The 12,957-nt window shown below is 36.5% G+C and overlaps 1 protein-coding gene across 2 annotated transcripts in view; it reads right to left on the reverse strand.

Annotated features, from left to right (window-relative positions):
• Window positions 1–6,863: 6,863 nt before the first annotated feature.
• ERCC8 (ERCC excision repair 8, CSA ubiquitin ligase complex subunit) overlaps window positions 6,864–12,957 on the reverse strand; it is a gene marked incomplete at both ends in the record, with an annotated part of 39,840 nt that continues 33,746 nt past the window's right edge. For both annotated transcript variants that reach the window (XM_080707682.1, XM_080707683.1), the window contains 2 exons: window positions 6,864–6,932; window positions 11,924–12,004. In XM_080707682.1, the coding sequence (XP_080563808.1) occupies window positions 6,864–6,932; window positions 11,924–12,004 (150 nt within the window). The remainder of the gene's footprint in view (window positions 6,933–11,923; window positions 12,005–12,957) is intronic.

Raw genomic sequence — 12,957 nt, forward strand, 5'->3', positions numbered from 1 at the left:
CACAGCCCCCAAATCTTGAGATTTTAAATAATAAGAGTAGTAGCTATGTGATTCTTACATGTCAGAACTTTATTTCACTTATTCTTAAACTTTGCATGGTATATTTTATTCCCCTTGTATACATGAAGAAACTAGCTCAGGATGTTAACTTGAAAAATCAAACATCTAACTATTGATGACCCTATAGTAACATGGATGGAAACTTTAGAAGTTTAGTTTAGGCAAAACTACAGATTCCTTCCACCAGAGTTTGAATGTTCATTAGTGTAAGGTAATTCATGAAACATTTATAAAAACACTCTACCCTTTTACCTTTAATGAACTTAATGAGCCTTGAATAGAAACCTCTAATCATGCATTTCATAAAGTGAATACCATCTTAAGATGATTTTTAAATCATATAGTGTGTGTATTTAGAAATGGAATGAACTTTATTTTCTACCCAGTTTTCTGTGCCCATCATTTAAAATTTTTTAACTAATGAAAAAAAGAAGGTAAAAAAAATCCAAATTCACATTTACTTGGAAATAAAACCAAGATTAACTCTCAGGCCTTCTGATTTCTAGTCCCCTGAATCCAATATAACTTAAAAAGTAATCTTACCATTCTAAAGTGTCCATGATGATCACCAGTTATTTTAAATTACTTTTTCCTTAGTACTTACTGATAAGAATTTTTCATATATAATTCTTTTTTTTTTTTTTTTTTTGGTGGTACTGGGGGTGGAACCCAGAGGCTTTCTAACTCCGGGCTATACTCCCAGACCTTTTTTATATTTTGTTTGGAAACAGGGTCTCACTAAGTTGCTGAGAGCCTCACTTAGTAGCTGAGGCTGGCTTCGAACCCGTGCGATCCTCCTGTCTCAGCCTCCCAAGCGCGGGGATTACAAGTGTGTGCCACCACACCCAGCTTTCATATATAATTCTAAAAATTACAATAGTATAATAAAAGTAGATAACTCAGTTCTCAAAGACTCACTAGAAATCTTATTTTAGCACAACTTTTTTTTTTTTTTCAGTAGCGGGGATGGAACCTAGGGGCATTCTAGCTCTGAGCTACACTCCCAGCCCTATTTTTTTTATTCTTTTATTTTGAAACAGGGTCTCACTGAGTTGCAGAGGGCCTCGTTAAGTAGCTGAGGCTGTCCAAGAATCACGATCCTCCCGTCATAGCCTCCCAAATGCTAGGATTTCGAGCATGCGCCACCACACCTGGCTTAGCACAACTTTTAAGTTATTTACTTAGAAAGTATATTCACACAAGTGGATAAAGCCATCATGTAGGGTGAGAAGCTGGAGAGTTAAGTATAAGCCGCAATCTCAGTGCTCCTGCTACTGCTGATATTTGTCCAAGGTGATGTTAACAGTCGTTAAATTACTGCTGTCACATCCTTGCCACAAAATAAGAAAAAAGATAATTTGCTGCTTTCCAGAGTTGGACACCAGTGCCCTGGATATGAAGCTGCTGGCCAGCCTCAGGCTACCGGTCTAGAGGTTCTGCAAAAGTTGTACAAGAACCATTGATAACCTGAAAAGGTACTGAAAACAAACCTGTGAGGAACTCGGTCTTACACACTGACCTAATTGTGGTTTTAGTGACAGAATAACAAACCCAGGTTAGGGTTGTGACACCCATTTCTTCCCAAGCCCCAGGAGATCATGAACTAGGTGAGCTATATACCCCAACTAGTACTAAATCAGTATCTTCAAAGCCAGTTTGTTCATGATGAGTGGCTAGTCAAGAGGATGCAGGACATTCAGCTGTAGAATATGTCTCAGCATCCTCATCGTTTTGATCTAAACAACTGGCACGCAGCACGTAGAGGAAGAGAGGTTGACTTGCTTCAGGGTACAAGTCTGGAGAATTCAGAACACATATACAGATCATTTACATCAGCTGTCAAGCAGGGGCCAGGGCTGTAGGTCCTTACGGCATGATGGCAGGAAGAGAAAGAATAAGAGGAGCAGTGAAGGGTCATCACTAGTCCCCAGGCCACACCGGGAGGGACCTACCTCCAGCCATGCTCTGCTTTCAAAGGCCACTCTTCCAGGGACCCACCTCCATGCATGGCTGCCTCCAGAGCATGAGGTCTAAGGGACATTAGACTTTTAAACCATAACAGAGTCTTACACGTTGAGCACTGAGTCACAAAAGTTTGTCTTATTTTTCTCTCCTTACTTTGAATGTCCAATTGTTTAATTAAAAGAAAGAACAATTAAACGCAGCCCCCAAACTATGCCAAAATATGTGCTCTTTGAAAAAATGGGAGGATACAAATATCTTACGTGACTTAAAAAAATACTATGCCTTCAGGATCTGAGGATGTTACTGACAAAACTAGGAAGATAAGTTTGCAAAATAATATGTGATGTGTAATAATTCTAGGCACCGAAGTTTACTTCCGTGATTCTAGGCAGCACAGGACTTCAAAAATTCTTTGCAAAGAAGAAAAGCCATATTCACAATTGAACTTTGTTAGATATGTCCCCTGAAACTAATACTTAATCAGAATGAGAACAAAAGAAACCACTCTATCCTGAGCACAAGATTTAACCTTCGGATATCTAGAACCCTCCTCACAACACAAAGCACAGTGATTGTTCTGTAACTAGCTTTCCTTGCTGTACTTTTTGAAAGGCAGAATCTCAGCTGTGCCATTTCACTTCTGATGTGGTTTGACTGATTTAAAATTTACTATTTTAAAGACACTCAAGAATTTTTCTTCAAGTTCAGCAATTAGTATCTGAATATGGGAAAAATCGGTAAATTTAATATATTTCTAAAGATGTCTATTTATATATGTTTTATATAATATACAGAAATGTGTTTAGCTCTACTAGTCTCTGCAATTATACCATTTTCATAGAAATAACCAAGTGCTAGTCAATTACTGAACAGTAATTAAATATTTCTGAGTTTGAACTTTGCAATCCTTTGTGTGTGTGTGTGTGTGTGTGTGTGTGTGTGTGTGTGTGTGTTGGGGGGGGGTATTGGGGATTGATCCCAGGGGCAGCTACTTCTGAGCTACATTGCCAGCTCTTTAATTTTTTTGTTTTTGTTTTGAAACAGGGTCTTGCTAGGTTGCTAAGGCTAGCCTTGAACCTACAATTCAGTCTCAGCCTTCCAAGTTGGAATTACAATCATGTGCCACCACGCTTGCTTGCGACCCTTATTTTAATATATAATTGGGGATTTTTTTTCATTTTGAGTTAGTAATTTTTCTTTGGAAGATAACTGGGAGTCAAGCCTATCTATGATGCTACTTTTAGGCTTGCTAGTTAACATAGGCTTAAGATTTTCTCAAAATGTGTGCATATATTATTTGTGTATATATATATTTTAAACTAGACATTTCCGAGGTTTATAATGAATGGCTTTTAGTTAAAACTTGGATCAAGTTGAGGTGAAGTAACTAGCTGGCCAAAGTGTTTTTTGAAATATGTCCCGCAAGTACCTTACATGACTAAGACACATTGCTAGCCAACATAGTGTAGGATGAAAACACATAAAACATAAAGGCACTGGAGAGGCTTAAGTGAACACTACCTTAATAGAAGTTTTGTTGATTTTTCACCCTGAATAACACTCAACAAATATGTTTAATAAACATTTTAAAAAATTTTATAAACATTTTAAAAAAGTGTATGGTGGCATACACTTGTAATCCCCGCGCTTGGGAGGTGGAGACAGGACTGAGTTGGTTCGAAGCCAGCCTCGCTGGCTTAAGAGACCCTGTTTCCAAAAATAAAAAGAAAATAGGTCTGGGAGTATAGCCCGGAGAAGGGCTTCCAGGAACCCCAGTACCACACACACACACACACACACACACACACACACACAAAATAAATAAAAAATAAATAAAAATAAAAAGTTTCTATAGAACTCCCATAATTCTGATCTATTTTCTAGAAATGTTTAAAAAAACACAAGGGCTTAACATAGAGAATAAAGCGATATAAAAAGTCTCTTTTCAGACGAGTGTGGTGGTACAGGCTTATAATCTCAGTACTTGGGAGGCTGAGACAGGTAGGTTGCACGTGTTCGTGGCCAGCCTCAGCAACCTCAGAAACTCTGTTTCAAAATAAAAAATAAAGCCAGGTGTGGCAGAACATGCTTGTAATCTCAACACTTGGGAGGCTGAGAAAGGAGGACTGTGGTTTGCGACAGCCTCAGCTAATTAGTAATGCTCTTTGCAACTCAGTGAGACCCTATTTTGAAATGAGGAATAAAATAATAGGGCTGGGGGTGTAGCTTGGGAGTAGAATGCCCCTGGGTTCCATTCCCAATACCGAAACAAAACAAAACAAAACAAAACAGTAGGGCTGGGGGTTTAGCTCAGAGGTAGAAGAAACCTGAGTTCAATCCACAGTAACACACACACACACACACACACACACACACACACACACACACACAATTTCTTCTCGTGATCAGTCAGGAGTTAGTGATTTTGAGACCAAGTATAAAATTTCAAACACTTATTGAGCATATGGTATATACCAGGCACTGTTATAATAATAATAATTTAAATAATAAAGTGAGAAGGAAAAATAAGATTATGAGATATCAAAGTAGATTTTATGTGCAATTACCAGGGAGGAGGAAGACAAGTCATGGAAGAGGAGAGGAAGATGACAGTGACAACCACAAGGAAAAGCATTAATTAGACAAATATCAAAAGAAAATGTCCAGCTGGGCGTGGTGGCACACGCTTGTAATCCCTGCGCTTGGGAGGCAGAGACAGGAGGATTGCGCAGGTTTGAAGCCAGCCGCACTGGCATAAGAGACCCTGTTTCCAAAAAATATATAAAAATAGGTCTGTGAATGTAGCCCGGAGGTAGAAGTGCTTCCAGGAACCCTAGTACCACCACCACCACCACCAAAAAAAAAAAAAAAAAAAAAAAAAAAGTCTGTATGCCAAGAAAGGTTTGAGCCTTCAGATTGAAATAGTTCGTAAGCTGGGCATGGTGGCGCACACCTATAATGTCAGTACTTGGGAGGATGAGTACTTCTGCAATACCAGAAACTAGAAGAAAGTGGACATAATATCTAAAAAATAACAAAGGAAAACGAGTACAATCCAAGATGATATTCTTCTCATCTGGGAGAGGCACTGTATCATACAAATACAAAGGCTATGTCAGCTTTCCGTTGCTGTGACAAATACCTGAGAAACACAACTTAAAGGAAGAAAAGACTCCATGCTTTCAACCTGAGGTAAAGCAGAGCATTAGGAAGAAGGGTTGCTCAGCTCATGGGAGCCGGCAACAGGAGAGAGGAAGGGGTCAAAGAATGAGATACAGTCTCCAAAGGCACACCTGCAGGGATCTACTTTCTTGAACTAAGTCCTACAGTGAAGAGGTCCCACCTCCTCCCAATATTGCCATTAAATATTAATCTCTGAATGGATTAATCTACTGATTAGGTCAGAGCCCGAATGATGTAGTGATGGTTACCTTAGAGCGCTGATTCCAGATGACCATTACTCTCATCTTAAAGTTTTTATGTTGTTTGATTTATAGATAACTAGAAAGAAGCAATGTAGTTTTTATACCTTTAAAGATTTTTTTCTCAAAATAAAAAAATTCCAATTTTAATATCTCTTTTAATGATCAAAAGCATCCTCACTAAGGGAGAAAAGTGAAGGTAGGATGTTCTTGGTTTCAAAAAATCAAGTCTAAAAGTAAATATACAGAAAACATTTGACTGATATGAGGTCTGTTATTCACTTAAGATTTCACCAGTTGCCAGGTGTGGTGGTGCATGCTTATAATCCCAGCGCTTGGGAGGCTGAGATAAGAGGATTGCACAGGGTTGAAGCCAGCCTCAGCTGCTTAGTGAGGCTCTCAGCAACTTAGTGAGACTGTTTCCAAATAAAATATAAAATGGGTCTGGGAGTACAGCCCAGAGGTAGAAAAGCCCCTGGGTTCCACCCCCAGTACCATAAAAAACAAAAACAAAAAAAATTCATCAAATACTAAGCTTTAAGTTAGTATTCAAGCTCATAAAAACTTCCTTTATCAGTCTGTTGCTTTTAAGAATTAGAAATAAAGGAATATAAAATTAGTTTCATAGAGATTGGGATGCAACTCAGTGGTAGGACACTTTTCTAACATGTGCAAAGCCCTGAGTTCAATCCCAGCACCATAAAAAAAAAGAAAAAAAGAACAAGTTAGCTTGACAATAATCATTCATGGGTTGGCACGAGAAGAGGAGAGAATATAACAGAGATTTTATGACAATATTTTGTGTTTAAGCTAGATTCTCTACTGGGACATTTTGTGCTTAGATAAATGAAGCAGAACTTAATGAGTTTCACAGAAAGGAAGTTTAAGCAACTCTCTACTTAAAACAAATGTAGAAAATCAATTAAAAAATCATTACAAAATGTGAGTACACAAATAAGAAACACAAAGTCTTGATGCTACCGTTTCAACTGTTATTTTAATGTAATTGTCCTTGGTTAAATCATCTTTGAATGTAGAAATGAGGAGGCTGGTGGTGCATCCTGTGGAGAAAGTGAGTGCTGAGAACCTCCACTTGCTGATCTTTGGAGCTGCAGCTCATGATCATACAATCCGCTCAAGATCTCACTGAGATACGATGGATTCTCTTCTCCTACTGTAGCAACAGGGGCTGCCCCAGTCAAAGCAACTGGGATTAATTTTGATCAAACAAACTATATGAAAGTTTGTTTTACTATTCCACACAAAAATTAATCTCATTTTAAAACTGGGGGAAGGAAATATGACCCAAATTTAGGGCTAGTTTGTCAGGAACAGACAGAACAGGAACAGATCCCCCACACAGTGCTGTTTTTAAAGTTTCATCAATAGAGACAGGAATGTATTAAAGTTTGATATTCATCCTTCCTCATCACTGCTGCTCCAGGCATCTTCAAATGCTGGATTTAACTGTGATTTGCTTGTAGTCTAAAAAAAGAAAAAGAAAAAGGAAGACTCTGTTTTTGAACTTTAAAATTTCAGACTCACAGGTATGGAATAGAACAAATAAAAAAAGAAATTAGATTACTTTGAAAGAAACTATATGTTCATATTAAAAAAAAAGTAATATAAGAAATACCCCCAAATACAACAATGTAACTTCATTTAAAAACAGACATAGCTCATGCAAAATAACATCAGAAATGGTAACATGTTTGTAATTAGCTCATAGGTTTTCTTGGGGAATTTCTCTAAAGAATAACATGCATTCAAATAGTGCTTATTTTTACAACTGCAGCGCTAAACCTAATAACAGTAATTAGTAACTAGAAAAATTTTAGTTATTTGAGAATTATCAAACCAATTCAGTAATTTAAAAAACGAAGATGACTACATTCTTATTCTCTCATAAATGATTAAAGGGCTTTAAGATGGTCTCTCTCTCTCTCTCTCTCTCTCCTTTTTTTAAGTTTCTGGGCACTATGAGTCAAGTTTGATGTTTATTTTGCAGCTTTCACACTTGCTAGTTTCTTCAGATTCAAATTCCAATAATATATTAGCACCCAAACTACTCTTAAATTATCTTGGATAGACTGCTGTTTATAACTTATAACAATATTTTATGTTAAAGGCACTCTCTACTTCATGTCTGAGAATGTTCATTTCCTTTTTGATGAACATGATTACTTAGAATTTTATAATCCAAACAATGAAAACAGTAGAAATCAGTCAGTGTTCTCAGTACATTTCCCACATAGCAGCTAGGATATTGGAAAGCAATGTATCAACTTAGGTATTCTTTATAGTTTTAAATAGATCAGAGTACTTTACTAAACCTAATGTTGGTTGTGATTATTTAAATATGCAAAATTCCATTTTTTTTTTTTGGTGGTACTGGGGATAGAACCCAGGGCCTTCTATTTATGGGTTATACCCCTGACCTATTTTATACTTTATTTGGAAGCAGGGTCTCACTAAGTTGCTGAGAGCCTCACTAAAGTAGCTGAGGCTGACTTCGAACCTGCGCGATCCTCCTGTCTCAGCCTCCCAAGTACTGGGATTACAAGTGTGCATTACCATGCCCGGCTTCAAAATTCCATTATATCTGTCCCCAAATGTCCAGATACGAATTATGACCAAACCCCAGCTAACTAGTCATTCATTTCTAGAAGTAGTGCACTTATTTGTAAAGGTAGAACACTGAAGTCTGTTAATTTATTCTTTCATGTAAAGTACTTACTAAATTTCTTGTCTTTTGTGATTGACAATTTGTTAATTTATTTACTTATTTTTGTACTGGGGATTGAACCTGGGTGTATTCTACCTGTGAACTACAGCTCAACCTCTATTTTAGTTTTTATTTTGAAACAGGGTCTTGATAAATTGCAGAGGGTTGCCAAAGCTCCTGTCTCAGCTTCTCAATTACTGGGATTACAGGCATGTACCACCATACCTAGCTCAAAATTACAATTCTTTATAAATTATTTTTGCATTGGTGAGAAAAAAGCAAATGAAAATTATATTTCTATATAAATTTAGTTTATAGTAGTAGTAAAACAAAGAATATACATTAGAGTATTATAAAATGCATTTTGCTAAAACAATGTCATACTTGTAGTTAAATGCTATAGTAAAAATGTATTTTTTTTGCAGTTAAATGCTATAGTAAAAAGGTATATGGATTTAGTAATATTACCCTTTGAAAGCCCGTGATAAGTGTAACTATCTTGTACTATTTCAATTTTCTCTGTAACGTCTCCTCCTAGTGGACATTCAGTCTGTGCTTGAACATACTCATCTCTACCAGGTTACCAGGCTATTGCTTGTCCTACTGACAAGACAGTTGTTAACTTTACGGGGATAAAGGAGCACAAGTTTAAGGGGAACCAGGATACATCTTGAGAACTTTCAAATTTTTGTCTGGAAATTACTAGAAAGTTTCAGGCTTTTTTGTGTCAGCAAGAGATTATACGTCTACACAAATACCATAAGGGAGTATATCTTGGCTGATGAAGAAGCAAAAGCCTGAAGAGTAGATTTGAAAGGAAACCTAAGAATAACTTTGCTTTGACAATTCTGATATTTGGAAAAATCAAAAACTTGTCCCAGAGTCATATATGGCAGAACTGAATAATAAAAGGCAAGTGGGGTTCACACCCAGAATTACCTAAAATGAGAGTAGAGAGTGTGTGTGTGTGTGTGTGTGTGTGTGTGTGTGTGTGTGTATTTTGTTTTATACTGTACTATGTTGCCTCCTTGGGAAAGTGAAAAAGCCATTTTATGTGACAGCTGAGATGATAACATTTTTATAAATATGAGCTAACTTGTAAGTATAGATGTTCTTTGCATCATAATCATATTCACAGTCCACCTATATTCATAGAAATCTTTCAAACTAAGGTTTTATGGCAATAACCTTACCACAGATCACTTTATGTTAAAATAAGAATGTCTGCTATTTAATTATTATTATTATTATTATTATTATTATTATTATTATTATTATTATTTTCTGGTGGTACTGGAGTTCCTGGAAACCCTTCTACCTTCAGGCTACACTCCCAGACCTGGCTTTGAACCTGTGCGATCCTCCTTTCTCCGTCTCCGAAGTGTAGGTATTACAAGCGTGCGCCACCACGCCCGGCAGAATGTTTGGTATTTTAAAGTACATAAATTTATATTCCAAAAGATAAAGTTTTATAGCTCTAAGACAAATATAATGCTTAACTTCTTTTGCTTATCTCTACTTGACTATTTGTTTTGCTTGACTTCTCATATATAAAAGTTCTTTTTGATGAGTTCGAACTGTCATTATAACTGCATACGAAGGAAATTCGGCATCAGAGGCACAAAATCACTTCATGTGTGTGTGTTTGTGTGTATGTATATGTGTGGGTCTCACTAGTTTGTTGAGAGTCTCATTACATTGCTGAGGCTGGTCTCAAACCTATGATTCTCCTGTCTCAGCCTCCTAGGATTACAGGAGTATACCACTATGCCAGGCACAAAATATCTTTATAATAAATCATTTTGTTTTCTTTTCATATTGTTTTCTGTATATAAATCATAGTAGATTTACTTTTCATTTATTTTTATTATTTTCATTTTGTGAATGAGTGTTATACTTTCTAAGATGGCCCATAGTGTTATAATTTTGACTTCTATAGTAATTCCCAAAGAGCAGCACACAATAATTAAATAAAAGTGCAAAATAAATGGCTATACTAAACTATATGACCATATTAAGCTTTCTACAGAAGAATATTTAGCCTTCAAAAATAGCTGTATGTTACAGTTAATCAAGCTATAATCAACCAAATTAGACATGTGATGGAATCTGGAAATATTCATATGGTATTTGGCCAGCTGCTCAAAGATTTATCAGTGTGTGCTTTTTCTCTCTTTCATTTGGATTAGGGACAAAAGAACTAATTCACTGGCTTTATCCTGAAGTAAACCGTAACAGTTGTAATCTATTTTTTCAACAGTTGCTAGATGCTATCAAGTACTCCTGTAAAAAGTATTATTTCATGTGGTTTTTGACATAGTCCTATTTTCATAAAGGAACTAAGTATATAAAAAAATGTCTACAGAATGTAAAACTTACTTTATCAATAATTTCCTTCTACTGTCATTCAAGATGCTTTGTTTTTATTACCACTTGGGTTAAGATAACCTTAAGCTGGAGGTATGTATTTGCACTTCTGGCTTAAAAATTATATAAACATTGCTTTAGACACATTAAACTTTTTATAATCTAGAAACTAACATAAATGGAGATAATTAACAGTCCTTAGTAGAATAATTCTTGGTGGAAGATATACCACTTTAGACAACCTTTATATTAATACTGCTTAATGTAAATTAAAAAAATAGAGAGGGTACTACTTACAGCTAGGGGTCATCTTTGTTTACCTAGTGTGTGTGTGTGTGTGTGTGTGTGTGTGTGTGTGTGTGTGTGTGACCAGGGATGAAACCCAGGGGCCTTGAACCTTGAGGATACATCCCCAGACATATTTTACTTCTTACATGAAAACAGAGTCTTACTAAGTTTTTGAGAGCCTCACTAAGTTGCTGAGGCTGGCTTTGAACCTGAGATCCTTGTCTCAGCCTCCCAAATGCTGGGATTATAAACATGCTCCACCACGCCCAGCTACCCACTGCTTTCTTAAGGTTCTTTGTTCATACTGACATATTATACTAATTTATACTCTAAGGGAGATACAGTTCAATTACTGGTAGAAGTGTAAATGGGTAAAATTTGATACTGTGAATAAAGAGACTTAAATACATCACACATGGTAACTCAAAAGACAATTCCACTTCTAGGAATCTATCCTAAGAAATAATCAGGAATATATGAACAGTTTATCAACAGATATTTATCTTGATGTTATTTATAATAATAAAAAATAGGCAAATTTTTAAATTGTGGTAAACAGATGTCAGAATACCATATCATTAAAAATGTTTAAAACAGTTATTAATGCATTGGGTGTGGTGGCACACACCTGCAATCCCACTACTTGGGAGGTTGAGGCAGGAGGAAAACAGTTTTGAGGATGGCCACAATAACTTAGTGAGGCCCTGAACAACCTAGTGAGGCTCTGTTTCAAAATAAAATAAATAGAATAGGGCTGATGAGTATAGCTTGAAGGCAGAATGCCCTGGGTTCAATCCCCAGTACGAAAAAAAAGTTATGACATGAAAAGGGCTTACTGTACAATGCCAAAGAGAAAAGTAAGATACCAAGTTGCATGTCCAATCATGCTATTAACTATTGTTAAATAAATATGTGGGGGGGTGGCTCAGTGATTCGGCACTTGGCTAGCAAGTTTAAGGCATAGTTCAGTGAATGAACACTTGGCTAGCATGTTTAAAGCTAGATCACAGCATAGCAAAAGAAAAAAAAAAGCTCCCTCACATATAATCAAATTTTATTCCTTAAGATTTAGAAATCACTGTACAATTATATTTACCTCATTATCATCAGGAACTGGTTCATATAAGGATGGTACCCAAGCAAGAATATTGCAGTCTCTGCTACCACTATAAAGTTCCTACAACACAGAAAGCAAAGATGTACCAACCTGAAATGTATTACATCAATTTTTGAAATAATTCTTAAATAAGAGTAATTCTATTTCTATCTTCTAAAGACACTAGGCTGATCTCTCTCTCTCTCTCTCTCTCTCTCTCTCTCTCTCTCTCTCTCTCTCTCCCTCCCTCCCTCCCTCCCTCCCTCCCTCCTTCCCTTCCCCTGCCCTTTCTCTCTTTCGTACTAGGGATTGAATCCCCAGCCCTTTAAAATTTTTTTTTTTTTTTTTTTTTTTTTAGGTGGTACTGGGGTTCCTGGAAGCCCTTCTACCTCCGGGCTACACTCCCAGACCTATTTTTACATTTTATATTTGGAAACAGGGTCTCCTAAGCCAGCGCGCGCAGCTGGCTTCGAACCTGCGCGATCCTCCTGTCTCTGCCTCCCAAGCGCGGGGATTACAAGCGTGCGCCACTACGCCCGGCTCTTTAAAATTTTTTTTAATCTTCGATATAGGGTCTTGCTAAATTGCTGAGGCTGGCCTAGAACATGCAATCTTTCTGTTTCAATCTCCTAAGTACTGAGATTATAGCTGTGTGACATCATGTCTAGCTATTTCTTTGTTTTTTAAAATGTAGTAAAGCTTTGTGTTATATTTAGAAATGGGATGTCAGAGCTTATAAATGGTACAAAAAATATATAGAAATATTTCATTCTTATCATGATATCTATATATTTCAAGTATCAGCATGAAAATAAAATAGTTTGTCTTTTTCTGTCAATAGCTGAGCTTTAAAAGAGATTTCAATAAAGAAACTGTATGCGTTTCTATTAAAATAGGTCAGAAGATCACAAAAAATTTTACTTAGTTTACTATTGTTCAGTTGGCTGCTATTCAACACAGAAGCTTGACCCATACTCTGTAGAGACATTTACTTCACAAAAGAAAGTTCAGCCTGATGCACAATCTCTGTCAAT

This window comes from Muscardinus avellanarius, assembly GCF_963383645.1.
Source record: "Muscardinus avellanarius genome assembly, chromosome: 1".
In the NCBI taxonomy this organism is placed as follows: domain Eukaryota; kingdom Metazoa; phylum Chordata; class Mammalia; order Rodentia; family Gliridae; genus Muscardinus; species Muscardinus avellanarius.